The sequence below is a fragment of the Debaryomyces fabryi genome, assembly GCF_001447935.2.
Source record: "Debaryomyces fabryi strain CBS 789 chromosome Unknown contig00135, whole genome shotgun sequence".
Classification (NCBI taxonomy): domain Eukaryota; kingdom Fungi; phylum Ascomycota; class Pichiomycetes; order Serinales; family Debaryomycetaceae; genus Debaryomyces; species Debaryomyces fabryi.
This window is the reverse complement of record NW_015385561.1, coordinates 14,590-28,755: the sequence shown is the minus strand read 5'-3', so window position 1 is coordinate 28,755 and position 14,166 is coordinate 14,590. Positions and strand designations below refer to the sequence as shown.

The 14,166-nt window shown below is 34.4% G+C and overlaps 8 protein-coding genes across 8 annotated transcripts; 1 reads left to right on the top strand and 7 right to left on the bottom strand.

The window, feature by feature from the left end:
* Positions 1-1,340: 1,340 nt before the first annotated feature.
* On the bottom strand, positions 1,341-3,101 carry AC631_04690 (MFS transporter; the record flags this gene model as incomplete). The annotated part of the gene is made up of 1 exon (XM_015613519.1): positions 1,341-3,101. One exon carries the CDS (start codon positions 3,099-3,101, stop codon positions 1,341-1,343), a length of 1,761 nt encoding a protein of 586 aa, XP_015465668.1.
* A 1,844-nt stretch (positions 3,102-4,945) lies between these two features.
* AC631_04689 (uncharacterized protein) lies at positions 4,946-5,284 on the bottom strand (the record flags this gene model as incomplete). Its single annotated transcript, XM_015613518.1, has 1 exon — positions 4,946-5,284. One exon carries the CDS (start codon positions 5,282-5,284, stop codon positions 4,946-4,948), a length of 339 nt encoding a protein of 112 aa, XP_015465667.1.
* A 34-nt stretch (positions 5,285-5,318) lies between these two features.
* AC631_04688 (uncharacterized protein) lies at positions 5,319-6,476 on the bottom strand (the record flags this gene model as incomplete). Its single annotated transcript, XM_015613517.1, has 1 exon — positions 5,319-6,476. The coding sequence occupies one exon, from the start codon at positions 6,474-6,476 to the stop codon at positions 5,319-5,321; it is 1,158 nt and encodes a 385-aa protein (XP_015465666.1).
* A 416-nt stretch (positions 6,477-6,892) lies between these two features.
* On the bottom strand, positions 6,893-7,852 carry AC631_04687 (uncharacterized protein; the record flags this gene model as incomplete). The annotated part of the gene is made up of 1 exon (XM_015613516.1): positions 6,893-7,852. One exon carries the CDS (start codon positions 7,850-7,852, stop codon positions 6,893-6,895), a length of 960 nt encoding a protein of 319 aa, XP_015465665.1.
* Positions 7,853-7,887: 35 nt separating this feature from the next.
* Positions 7,888-8,574, bottom strand: AC631_04686 (uncharacterized protein; the record flags this gene model as incomplete). The annotated part of the gene is made up of 1 exon (XM_015613515.1): positions 7,888-8,574. One exon carries the CDS (start codon positions 8,572-8,574, stop codon positions 7,888-7,890), a length of 687 nt encoding a protein of 228 aa, XP_015465664.1.
* Positions 8,575-9,147: 573 nt separating this feature from the next.
* Positions 9,148-10,815, bottom strand: AC631_04685 (cryptochrome/photolyase family protein; the record flags this gene model as incomplete). The annotated part of the gene is made up of 1 exon (XM_015613514.1): positions 9,148-10,815. The coding sequence occupies one exon, from the start codon at positions 10,813-10,815 to the stop codon at positions 9,148-9,150; it is 1,668 nt and encodes a 555-aa protein (XP_015465663.1).
* Positions 10,816-11,152: 337 nt separating this feature from the next.
* Positions 11,153-12,217, bottom strand: SAM4 (S-adenosylmethionine-homocysteine S-methyltransferase; the record flags this gene model as incomplete). The annotated part of the gene is made up of 1 exon (XM_015613513.1): positions 11,153-12,217. One exon carries the CDS (start codon positions 12,215-12,217, stop codon positions 11,153-11,155), a length of 1,065 nt encoding a protein of 354 aa, XP_015465662.1.
* A 204-nt stretch (positions 12,218-12,421) lies between these two features.
* On the top strand, positions 12,422-14,053 carry AC631_04683 (uncharacterized protein; the record flags this gene model as incomplete). Its single annotated transcript, XM_015613512.1, has 1 exon — positions 12,422-14,053. The coding sequence occupies one exon, from the start codon at positions 12,422-12,424 to the stop codon at positions 14,051-14,053; it is 1,632 nt and encodes a 543-aa protein (XP_015465661.1).
* Between the last annotated feature and the right edge of the window lie 113 nt (positions 14,054-14,166).

Here is a 14,166-nt window from a genome sequence, read left to right as displayed (position 1 = left end):
GGTCTTTCCAGTGTTTTTTACCTGACCATGGTAAATGATCAGATATGAAGTCCTTTAATCCAAGGCCCCTTGAATCAAGCTGCTTCTTGAACGTGATTTCATCCTGGTTTGTATTAACGATATTGGCCTCTTTGCTAACAGCTAATGTAGCTAAACTGACTAAAACTAAACTGTTAAACTTCATTGAATTATTTAATATTGTAAAAGAATAAGTTTTTAAATTCAAATTAGATAAAGCGTCGATTAAATAGTTTTTCCTTGAACATAGTACATGCAAGCAATCAATTCTGAAAAGCCCAAAAGTAACAGTAGTCTTGTCTTGAGTTGCTTAATTTCTGTACCTTGATGTAGATTGGGTTGGAGTTTTTTCGCAATCTAGAAACTCTTTAAATTCAACCTTCCTTTATTGGTCACAAATGTGTAAGTTTTAAAAATAGAAATAGTTTGTAATATACTTTACTTCAGGATAGGTTATATTAAAGAGATAAAAGAATACATTAAAGTGCTTATTTAGAACTGTCTTTACTTTTCTGAGATTAAAAGTCTTTTTGAGTAAATTATTGTTAGTGGGAACTTGGCATACCGTACAGACTTAGCTTTTTAAATAATAAGCTTCCTTATTTGCTGTATTTCAACTAAATTTTCTAGGGCATTAAACATATGTACTTTGTAAATATTGTATTTATAATAATTTAGAAAAATTTGGAAACTTTGATCGAGATGTTATTTGAATAAAAATTGAAACGAAGAGTTAAATTCTGCAATATGAACATAATAGGGCTTAGCTTTGTTGGAAATTTATTAGAATTGTAAGTGAATCACGACCTTAAATATCTTTTCATGCTATTTAATTCTGTAGATATCGAAACCTGACTATTAGCTTATTCTGATAATTATCACACATAGAATCGCTATGATATGGTGATCAATGTTTCGGATATTTCTGTTACCCAAACGCTGAGTTCTGTCGCACAATAAAAGTGGCTGCAAAACCAGCTTCCCAATCCTTTTAAATCCGAAATCTATCGACGTATAAAAATTCAAGTAGTAATATAGTAATATATTTCAACTATAGCCAACTTTCCGTTTAATCTTGATGTGTGATTTTGTAATCTATTAATGATTATTAGAAGTCTTGAATAAAAATAGATTGTATCATGTCTTAATCAGTTAATCCATACCTGAAAATACGCTGAGTGATGTGTTCTTAATTGGTCAGCCGGGGATTAATTATATGTTTAAATATGTATTAGTTTATAAATTTATATAGTTCAGGTATTTTAAGGTGATGCTATTCAAAAGAATATTTGAAAAATGTTATAATATATTTAAGAGTGAGATCAATTGGTTGAGTCCGGGGAATATGCGTATTTTGAGTAAGTTCTTATTCTTGCTCCGTAATAGTAAAATCCAAAAGGAATAGCACAGCAAGCTAATGAAATGAAAGCCATTAATGATGATGCCCATTCGTAGCCTAATCTATGATACATTTGAATAGTAAATAATGGGACACAGGCACCCCATATTGATCTGACGAAGGTCTTCGCAGCTAAGCCACTTGCTGCATAATGTTGATAAGAATCAACAATATAGTTATTAGCAGGATTATATAAACAAGTGAAGCCAAAGCCAACAGCGAGACCACTAAAGCACGGACCAGCCCACGAGACAGATGGATAAGAAGACCATGCAAATGCAAATAACCCGATAGGAACGAACCAACAACTAAACATCATTGGAATCAACCTTAATTCGGCTGGTGGTAACTCTCCTCTATCTCTATAAACTTGGGCTCTTTTGTTGTAGTCTCGGTTGACAAAAGGGGCTATAAGAGCAGAAATAACCACACCGACACCAATTGGAATAAACATAACACCAACCATAGAATCACTCCATCCTTTACCTTCACCATATACCATTGGGTATGCAAAGAAAAACATATACAATAATCCATAAATAACAGACATGTATAGGGTTATTAGGAATATAATTAATTCACTTAATAAAATGAATGGACGCAAAAGCGACTCATTACAAACTTGTTTGAAACTCTTAATCTTCAATTCTGCAATTGCTCTGTATCTGTCATCACCAGTCTCTTTTCTTAACTTTTGAGCTCTACGTTTCAATATAGTGCTATGATGAGTTTCAGGGAGAGCCAAAACAAATATAACATAGAAAAATCCAGCAATAATTAGAAAACACCAATAAATCCATCTCCATGTTGGTGCATTATCACCAAGCAAACCACCAAAAATTGGGCCTATAACTGGGCCCAAAAAAGGAGCAGCTGAGAAGACAGCCATTGCAGCTCCTCTTTCTTTGGCTTCCCAAATGTCTGCCAATGAACCACCTATAAGACACATAGGCGCAGAAAAGGCCAAGCCATCTATTAATCTACAAATAATTAATGTTTCAATGTTTTTAGCTAATGCACAGGGAATTATAAATATGACCCCTAAAAATAGCGTACCAACATAAACCGGTTGTCTACCTATTTCTTCAGAAAGTGGAGCGAATAGACAAGGGCCAAAACCAAAACCAAGAACGAACATAGTGACAGAGGCTAAAATAATAATCTCTTCGCTGACGCCAAAATATTCTCTGGGCCCGCTAATATCTCCGGTTACAATGGCAGATCCTAGAGCAACAACGAAACAAATTATTCCTAAGAGAAAAGTATAGGTCCATTTTCTTGCTTTTGAGATATTCAATGGATTTTTTTTATCATCTGGGACAAATTCAACCAATCTGAGACCAGTTTCTTGATCAATAGGATATTTCCACGGATCATTATCATTAAATGTAGAATTTGGATCTGGGTTTGTTTCAATCCTCTTTATGTCGTATGGTTCTTCCAATCCTCCTAACTTACCAGCGCCTTCTTCTAATTCAGAGATTATCTTCTCTACACCCTTGTTATTGGAAATTAGTTTGCTCAAACTTTCCCTATCTTCGACGTTGCTGTTACTTCTTTGGTGAGCTATAGACAGAGCGTCCATATTGTGACCTTTAAATGCACGAACTTTTTCACTATCGATACTATTATCATCTATAGAAGTCAGAGAATCATCCTGAAGGTTTGAACTTTGCCTATTCATAATGCCATTGACTATTAAAATTTCTGAATATCTTGAATAAGCCAAATCAAGTTCAATTTATATATCGGGTGCCGCACTTGAAAAAATATTATCCGAAAGCATATCCCGGCTATATCACGTCCTGAACAGACAAAATCACCCTATGCAAAATTGACAGATCCGACAATTTGTTTTTCACATTACATTGTATTTCTTGAAATTGGTATCTACAAGAATTACGTATCAATAAAGACTTGGTAACTTCTTCATGTTTCCCTTGGTTCTACTTCGTTATATTAGTCTCGAGAGATTACTTATAAATGCGACATCATAGCCGTGCACGAAGATTCGGTTATATTTTATCTTTTCCGCTTAAGCGCGGAAATCAAGCTCGAGTAAAAGGGTTTATTGAAACACAAATGATATAAATTTTTTAGAATCAAAGAACACATTGTTACGTTGCTTAATATATATCATTGCTTACACTAGGAACTAAATCATCATGGTCTATGGATATCACAAAAAAAAGAATTATGTATATTTCAATTAGGCTGTAAAACCTGAAATCATTAATAACTAGAACAAGTAATCATGTAGTTTTACAGATTTTAGTTTGAAGAGTAACATTCTTAAGTCATGATAGACTAAGACCATTTGTTTAATTAGGGCAGTTCATTTTGTTTAGCGTGGGAAAATTTTTCATTTCCTGTTTCAAGTTTTCTCGATCCTTGTACGGTTGTCCCACAATCTGTAGATTAATAGTAACCGCACTTTTTATCGCTGCAAGCCAAATCCAGAACTTAGGCCCTAGATGACCAGAGAAGACGTGCTATTCTAAAACCACTGAGATATGGCAAAGTGAAATAACGGTATATACTAAAGGCAAAGGTATAACTTTTGTAGAATATGTACTTCTTGGGTTCAACAAATAGTTGGATAAAAAATGGCAGCTATCTTGATACTACTAAATTTAAAAGGAAAACCACCAGTGGAGGTGCAATAAAAGATTAAATAATCTATTTTCTTAGTCAGCAGCATAATTGTGTTGCTCCTTTTAATCTTATTACTTAATGCGCCAAAGAAGGGATCACCCAATGCGTTTAACTAGCGAATGATGGACTGGAGTAAGCTGACATTCAGACAACTAGTTGAAGACTTTGAAGTTTATCGCAATTTTTCATTCTTAAAACAGCTACAAATCCTTCAAATTGTTCAAATTGTTTATTTATTGACATCGTTCGTGTATGAAATAACTGCCTAATATACCAAAAGTAATTAGAGTAGTAACTTTATCCTTGAGAAAAGCAGAACGATATTCTGAAGATTTATTTTATTGAGAATATATAGACTCTCTTGAGGTTCTTAGCTGATATTTAAACTGCATTCGATTCCTAATTAAAATATCAGCTATATTATATATTTAAAGGCATTTCAAAACTATTGAGAATTCCATATAAACCTTCAACAAGAAGGTCAACAATTATTCCACTAATTACTTTTAGCTTACAATCAGATTATTTTCTTGGAGATGTCATAAATGTGGCTGAACTGTAGACCTCAGTAGATACCTGAATAAATTATTAAAAAGCCTAGAAACGGGAAAGACAAAATTTCTTTTCTATACTCACAACCACTCAGCAGAACCACTTATAAAAATTGAAATGTTTGATTATATAGATTTATCTATAGATTATAAAGTTAATTAAATGGCTCTTTTGAAATTATTATAACTTTCAGATTGAAAAGTCCTTGGATATCTGTTATTGTTGAATGAATATATCATATCATAGTAAATCAGATTTATTTAGCACCTTATGATAAAGTGACACATGTATGTGTATATATTTAGTCGATTCTAAACTTCCCTATTCTTGTGGGGATGATCTGTTCCGTGTTATAGGATAAGTAATGCAATCTTTTGGTGTAGAAACAATGCTTTCATATACTAAGAGCACAGCTAACAAGATAGTTACTATACCCATTAGTAACGTGGAATCAAGCTCAGCAAAACTTAAAAATACAATAATAAGACCAATTGGTGCTCTCCATATAACTCTCCAGAATCTAGACACAATATGCAAGTTTGGTGGGTCTTCATTTCTATCGGATAGTCCTATTATGCACATACATAATAAAGAAACACATATACTACCCGTAAAGAAAAACGAAAGGGCATACATATTAGGCTCCTCTTCAGATCTCATTTCAAGAACATGTTCATTCTCGTGCTTTGATAAACTAGTAATATCCAACTCGGTTAAGTCCCCACCCGCATCTGCTCCAAGAACCAAACTTGCAACTAACGGAATGTGACAAAAGATCCATATTATGGCAGTCCAGCCGCTGTGTCTCAATGCATGCGTGGTTTTTTTTTGAATTGGAACCATTATTATAAATCCAAAACAAGATGTAAGCAATCACTAACAAAAATGTACCTCTTGCAAATTTCGAGCTAAAACCCGTACCCAAAGGATTTGTTGCCACAACTTTATACAAAAATTCACCAATTGCAATAGTTACAAATGTAGCAAATCTCTCGACTTCATGTTCAATATTCAATGCAGTAGAAGTTGTAAGTTTTAAAAGTCTCTTTGTCACAGGATGATAAACAACAACGAAAGAAAGCTGTTCTAGGAAAAGGACAGCGATTGAAAGTCCAATTTTTGCTCGGGTTGGAATAAAAATGACCGGTATCCAAATACAACAAGTAATAAAGATGCAAACACTGTAAATCCTCATTTGAATTCTATGCTCTGGAATGTACAAAGAGTATATTAACAATGAAATGGCTAATGAAACTCGACAAAGAATATATGGAACAATTGTGTATGCAGCCCCCTCAACACCCTCTAGAACATCACTGGAAGAGTTCACAAATAATGTCAAAAGTACCAAAATCCAAATAATGTACACTTTTTGCGATAAATCCTCGTTATAGTAATAGTTTGTAAAGTCTTTAATATCGGCCCAAACCACCCATGCCGGGACAAAAAGCAAAACATACTTTAATAATGCACCTCCACTAGCATTTTCTGTTGCATGCCCTGCCAAGTTACTAATAATTCCAACATACATCAAATCCAAAAACAATTCAGTCTTAGCCGACGTCCTCTCTCCTTTAGTTCTATATAATACAACATCCTTAAAATAGTTGAGTGCATGAGGTCTAATAAACCATATTGCGTCTTTAGGCTTTTTAATATACTGGAAGTCAATATGGCCATGGCGTCTGATGAATTCATCTTCTCCTTCAGAGTCAGAGAATTGCGCTTCATGTCCATTAATTCCTGCTGCAGACAGATTGCCTTGTGATTGATCAAGCGGAGCACTTGTCAGATCATCATTTATATGAGTAACTTCTCCGCTAATCGAATCATTGAACGCCTGTTTATTCATTATTCTGCAAAAAAAAAAGCCTATTAATGGATAGGAGGCTGATGAGGGTATAAGAAATTATATAGTCCCCAGTTCTGTCATTGCTGTCACTGCCGTGCGATGTGTACTTATCAATCTTCTCTACATATGCATTGTTTCATCATCGATGAGGATGGTGAAAACAGACTATATTGTAAGATTAAAGCTGATTATCATGATATTATGAGGAGGTAAGAGAGGGGGGTCTCTATACCCTAATAATATCTGAATAAGCGACTTTAATATTTTTTCATTTTAGTTCACTACGCAATGTAATGAAGTACATATGTTTAACTATCAGAGAGAGACCATTTACAAGCTTTAATGTCTTCTTCTGATATTTTTATAAGATTAATAATTTAAAGTGTAAAATTCATTCTATATAAACGTTTGCTTTTCTAGGAATGATTACCAGCATCATCGCAAAATTGATAATATTTACTTTTAGTACACCTTCTAGCTCTTTTTCCGTAAAATACCCATACAATAAAGCTGCCATTTAAAATAAGACTAAGCATGAACATCAACCACGCCATGAGCTTAAGGCCATCCTTGTCTATCCAAGATTGGATAGTAAAGGTGAAAACAGTCGCTAAAGCATTATTAATAAAAGATATGAACACTATACCTTCACTCGCCAACTTGGGGTAACTATCTGAACAATATGTATAGCAAATCGAGGTGACTGAAGCCATTGAGAAGCCCAAACAGGATTGACCTATACCAACAGATAAAAACCAATGTGCGTTATATGCTGGTCCTAAACAATACGCTAGTATACCAGCTGCATTGATGATGGTTGGAAACACCATAGAAAATAGACGAAATTCTGGTTCCATGATACCGTCATTTTTTTTAGCCAATCGAATAGTTAACCAGTCAACAAATTTACCTCCATATGCCATCCCGGCGATGATTCCAACAAGCTGTCCCAAGTTACTCAATCCAACCATAGATGAGCTGAAATAATACGGAGCACTAGAATAAAATTCAGATTGAGTGCATGTCATTAACGTTAACCACATTTGCTGTATTCCTTGTAAAACACCACACCAGACTACAATAGGAAATGAAATGAGGTAAAAAGGTTTAAGAAATAAAACAAGAATAGAAGCAGGGTTATTATACTCATTCTCTATTAAGCGAAGCCTCTGTAAATAACTCCTTTTTGGTATTGAGGGATCAATCGACTGGTCATCCTCTCCAATATGATACTTGTGATTATCTTTTTTCTTGTTTGGACTTGATGTCTCGCTCTGCATGTTATTAATTAAAGGTTCGTGGTATCTGATTTGCAGTACAATGCTTTCTTCTGATTCTTCTGGCGATTCTTCCCTCTGAAATGTGCTATCCTCCATTGTAAAGATTTGGATGACAAGTAATAAACTAAATATCATAACCATAATATAACAGCACCATCTCCAATTAAGGCTTTCGGTAATAACCCAGCTGCCAAGGGACCTAGTGAACAGCCAGATTGAAGTGCAAGAACTAACCATGAGATATTTTCCGCTCTTTCATGTTGGAAAAAAATGTCTGTACTAGATATTTCAACTAAGGAGTATATTGGTGCAGCAGCAAACCCTACTAGGGCCGAAGCAATGTACGTAGTTTCCACATTATGTGCTTGCGAATAAACTATATTTCCAATTATTTGAAGTACCGTACATCCAATATACACTATCCTTTTACCATACTTTAAAGCAATGGGTTGTAAGGCAGTACAGCCCACAGCTATAGCAACAAATACAAGTCCTGAAGCAATATTTAATTGATTATAAGTGCAATTAAACTCCTCTACCCAGGTGTCATATACTGGACCGGTCCAAACAGAAGAAATATTTTGAATAAAAGCCCAAAATGTAAGAAGAAAGAGTTGTAGTTTTTTCTTTCTGTACAGCCATCTTAAAGGGTCATTTGGATTAGAACTTGGCCGAGGGTGCAACATAATGTTCTGATTTCCTTTTCCTGAATCCAAGTTTGATATAATAGAGACACGGTCTACATCAATTAAGTGAATAGTCCCCGGGATATCTTCCCCAATATCATTATTCTTGAATAAAAACTTTAGAAACGACATACTTATACTTAATATTCCATATAACACAGTAACTAAAGCAAAAGGAATCCTTTATAAATAATCTCTTTAGAAAGACAACTTACTTATTCTTCAGCACTTACACACTATTTTTACTTTTCATTGCCTATTCTTTAGGATACTTAATACCTAAATTTTCACAACTGAAGTGATTGCAGAACCCCGTCTAAAAGCGGAGTACCTGCATATATTTCAAATATGGGGAAACAGAGCCTGAAGTTGATTTTCGATGCGAAACCCCCATACTAAATCGTTTAGCGGATAATCAAATATAGCAATTTGTTGCGAGATAATAGACTGTCAAATACTATAATATGAGAACGACATTTATCCATTCATCCATATAGAAAATTATTTTAAATAAGACAGGTTAATGAACTTTTATTTCTGTCTATCCAACAAACATCAATTTATGAATAATTTCTCTACTTGGTGATCTTTTCAAATATAAAAGTTGTGGAGTTCGACATTCGAATTTCGAATATTGTGAAAAACATTATATTTGAAGTTATAAATCTACAAGAGACAGCAAGTACGACATGGTTGCATACTTAATTAATATTTAGCCTCCTTATATCTGTCCAACGCTCTTTCTCTACATTCTTTGTGATTGACCATTGGCTTTGGGTAACCGTTTTTTTCTGCTATTTTACCGTACCCCATTTCGTAAGGATTATGTATAGCCTTATTATCTTGTATACTTTTCAATTCCGGGACCCATTTCCTAATATACGTTCCCTTTTTGTCATACTTTTCCGATTGAAGCCAAGGGTTAAAAATTCGAAAATACGGTTGAGGGTCAACCCCAGTGCTCGAGCTAAAGCCCCAACCACCATTATTGGAAGCAAAATCACCATCAATCAAGTGCTCCATAAAATAATACTCGCCATATTTCCAATCTATCAATAAATGCTTGGAGAGGAAGCTGGCAACTATCATTCTACATCGGTTATGTAAGTAACCTGTTTGGTTAAGCTGTCTCATTGCTGCATCAACAATCGGAAACCCAGTTTTACCCTGACACCACCTATGGAAATGATCCCTATTATACTCCCATTTTAAATCGTCGTACTCCAATAAAAAAGGTTTGAACATACAAACATATGGCCAGTTGCATAATATATGTCTGTAGAAGTCTCTCCAGGCAATTTGACGGATCCAGCCTGTACCTGGTTCTCCACTATCAATTCTTTTGACCAACTTATTTTTTAAAATGTATCTTATTATTGACCTTGTGGATATGATTCCAGAAGAGATAGGACAGCTCATATGTGATACAGATTCATCCGATATCTCATTTCTTGATTCATCATATTTCTTAAATTTATCGGACTCAAGAAAAGCACGTAAATTCAGCCATGCCTCCTCTTCGCCACATTTCCAGCTGATGTCAAATTCTTTTTGCTGATCTCGGGTAAGACGCTTTGATTCTGGTATTTGGGGCATCTTGCTGTCAAATAACTCGCTGGGGTCTGGGAATGATTCATTTGCATGGGGCAGCAGATATTCTTTGAATGGTTCTTCTTCATTTTTCAAATAGTTACACCACGCTTTATACCAAGGTGTGAAAACTGCGTATTGAGTACCCTTACTTTTAGTTTTTAATTCGCCAGGTTCTACTATGCATGAGTCATGAACAGGATTAAAACTTATATGCCTGCGGAGAAGACACATCACGAGTTTAGATAACAACCTCAATTCATCTACTTCATATTCCATGTTGCAATATACATGACTAGTCTTATTTTTTTCTAAGAATTCGACAATCTTCGTTGGGATATCTTTCTGCTTCTCCACTTGCAAAGTCACCAATGGAATATTCATTGCATGCAAATCTTTCTTCAAGATCTCTATTGATCTTAAAGTATATTCTAATTTAAATGGACTTATTGAATGGGCATCGAATTCTTCTAGGCAAAAGATGTGGAATGTGATTAATGGCTTCTTCTTACCAACTGCTAGTTTACTTGCAAGCGAAAGTCCTTTATTGTCTATGGTCCTAAAGTCACGCAAAAATAAATGTGCAACGCTTTCACCTAAATCATTCTTATTTCTATCTGACTCAGTATTATTAAGTATTTTCTGTAAGACATTAATTGGCTTTAGATCTTCTCTTTTGATATATTTAGATATAATTGTCTTATTATCAATGTCATATGGATAATGACTATTTATAAAATGAGGCAATTCTTCGAGTTTTGCCTTCTTTGACGGAGGCTCCATTAAATAGGTTTCTAAAATAAAAGAGTATCAAGTTCATGAAAGATGCTATCGATTCATATTGACAAATTGCTGTATTGCTGCTTATATCACGTGACTTAAATATAAGTTAGCTATAACCATCTGCATCTACAATATTTAGTGCAAATTGCATCTGTATCTTGATGAATGACTACAAAGTTGAATAATTTTTATAACATAGCTTTAATATAGGCTGATTATGGAGAAACATAATGTAAAAAATTTAAACATCTATTATGCTAAGCGGAATTTTGAAGTTTCCCAATTGTCCTTTTATGCTTTTGGTTCTATTCTTACTAAACTTTTTTTAAGAAAAATATCAATACGAGTTTTCCTCGATCACAAATCTGTCTGTAACATTCCTAATAATGGATATTTCTTTTGGACCACTTCCACAGCAACCACCAACGAGTCTAACGTTTAGTTTTTTTAGCCATTCGCGGCATAATCCTTCCCATACTTGCTTTTCTGAACTCTTTATACTATATTCACCTTTAGATAGATCATAATCCAACCCAGCATTAGGATAAGCAATCAATGGAAATTCATGGATCTTATTCAAGCTAGAAATGTTTGAAAGGATATCAGTAGCTGATTCTAATGGAACACAATTACAACCAAGTCCAATAAATGCAGACTTTAGTACTTCGCTTCTAGACAACCTTTCGTTAAGGTAGTCAACAACTATGCTTAAAGGTGTGCCATCACAAATAGTTTTAGAATCCTTAAAATTCAAACTGATATAGAAAGGCTTATTGGTTTTTTGCAATGAATCCTCCATTAATTCAATAATTTGCTGGAATTCAGAATAATTAGGGATTGTCTCAAATCCAATGATGTCGCATTCAGGATTATTTAGAAAGCGATCTGTTATGTCATGGTGAAAAAGTTTCAACTCTTTTTGTTCAATTATATGCGAATCATACTCACCAGTGTACTCTGCACCATTAGCCAAATAAGCACCGAATGGACCTATCGAACCACAAATAAATATTTCTTTATTAGTCAGACTGTGGCTACCTTTATCCACTTCTGATAAGTATTGTAATCTCGCTTCGACTGCTAGCTCAATTGCCTTATCGTATACAGCACTCACTTCATCATCATTTTCAATACCTGGAGCATGTTCAAGCAAACCCCTTTTAGATGCTTGATACGTAGACGTTGTAATAATATTAGCACCACTGCACAAGTAATCATAATGTACTTCTTGAATAAGTTCCGGATTTTTGAGAAGAACAAGTGCGGACCATAATGGATGAGACTGAATGTTTATACCGTCTTCTTGCAATAATTTGTTGAATTTCGTTTCTAATTGAGTACCTAAGGCACCATCTATCACCAATGGCTTCGATTTAAGTAGTGTCTTTATATCTTGTATCATATCCGAGAGTTAAATATCTTGACATCGGAGTTGAATAATTATGTTTTCTTTATCGATAACGGAACATCTCATCTCATCTCATTATAGCATAATCTCACGCGACATATGCAAACAAAAATTCAGTTTAAACTTCTGTCCTTTAATGCATTAAATTTTCTTCAATTACAGCAAGATAATAGTGCTTGAGATCTATTTAGTATATCAATGAGTGAAAACTCTGTACTATCCTGTGAAAAAAAGTCTGGCGATATCCTTGATCATGAGGTGAGCTTAGAAGAGGTGGATCAAGAAGACAAGAGGAATACTAATGTTGAAAGATCTTTGAAATCGAGGCACATGTCAATGATAGCTCTTGGTGGAACTATTGGTACAGGTCTTTTTATATCTACATCTGTGCCGCTCAATGAAGCTGGTCCTGTTAATTCTTTAATTGCATATATCTTCATTGCAAGTGTTGTTTATTCAGTTGCCCAATCACTTGGTGAAATGGCCACATATATACCCATTGCTGGTTCATTTACTGTTTTTACTTCTCGTTTTATTTCTCCATCGTTAGGTGCAGCTTCTGGGTGGTTATACTGGTTTTGTTGGGCCATAGGTTTTGCAATTGAGTTATCTATTATTGGTCAAATAATTGAATATTGGACAAGCGCAGTACCTAATGCAGCGTGGATAGCCATATTTTTTGTATTACTTACTGTTGCCAATTTATTCCCAGTCAAATATTATGGAGAGATAGAATTCTGGATATCCTCCATTAAGGTCATAACAATAATGGGCTGGATATTATATGCGCTTATTATGGTATGTGGTGGAGGAAAATACGGTGCTTTCGGGTTTAGATATTGGAAGAATCCAGGACCATGGGGAGATGGTATTCTTGTAGATAATAAGAATACTGGAAGGTTCTTAGGTTGGTTTTCATCACTCATAAATGCCATTTTCTCATATCAAGGAACAGAGCTAGTGGGTGTACTGGCAGGAGAATGTGAGAATCCTAGAAAAACGGTACCTTCAGCAATCAAAAAGGTATTCTACAGAATAGTAATTTTCTTCATTTTAAGTATATTCTTCATGGGATTATTGGTTCCTTATAATGATCCTAAATTGAATTCAGATTCGTCTTATATTGCTTCTTCTCCATTTGTTATCGCTATTCAAAACAGTGGAACACCTGTTTTACCGGGAATTATGAATGCTGTTATTTTAACTACTATAATATCAGCAGGAAATTCTGATATTTACATCGCTTCCAGAACGTTATACGCATTGGCTAACGATAATCTTGCACCAAGAATTTTTACCCTTACCATTAACGGAATACCATATTATTCTGTATTATTTAGTTCTCTCTGGGGATTATTAGGGTACTTATCGTTGTCTGCGAAGGGTTTAGTAGGATTTAACTGGTTGGTGAACATATCTGCAACTTCTGGCTTATTTGCTTGGGTGTTTATATCTTTTTCTCATATCCGATTCATTAAGGGACTAAAGCTAAAAGGGATTGACAGATCTGAAGAACTTCCTTTTGTTGCAAGTGGAATGCCAATATATGCTTGGTATTCCGTTGCAGTTATTACTTTCTTGATATTTTTTCAAGGTTACGCCGTATTTGTAGGAAGTTTTTCAGTAGCAGACTTTTTTGCTGCTTATATTTCTAATATCTTTTTTGTCATCTTATTTGTCTTCTTTCAATTCGTGTGGTTTAAAAACACTAAATTATTAATACCTTTAGAAGAAATGGATTTAAAGACTGGCATAATGCCTTTTTCGAATTTGAAAAATACTAATTCAGATAAACAAAAAATAGAAAAACTTTGGAACATCATTGCATAATTTAATCTGGAATATCACTTTCAATTTATAATCAAGTGTTCTCCATTTTATCATGGAATTAAATAGATCTTATAAAGTACATATAGACGCCCAGAAGGATACAATATATAGAA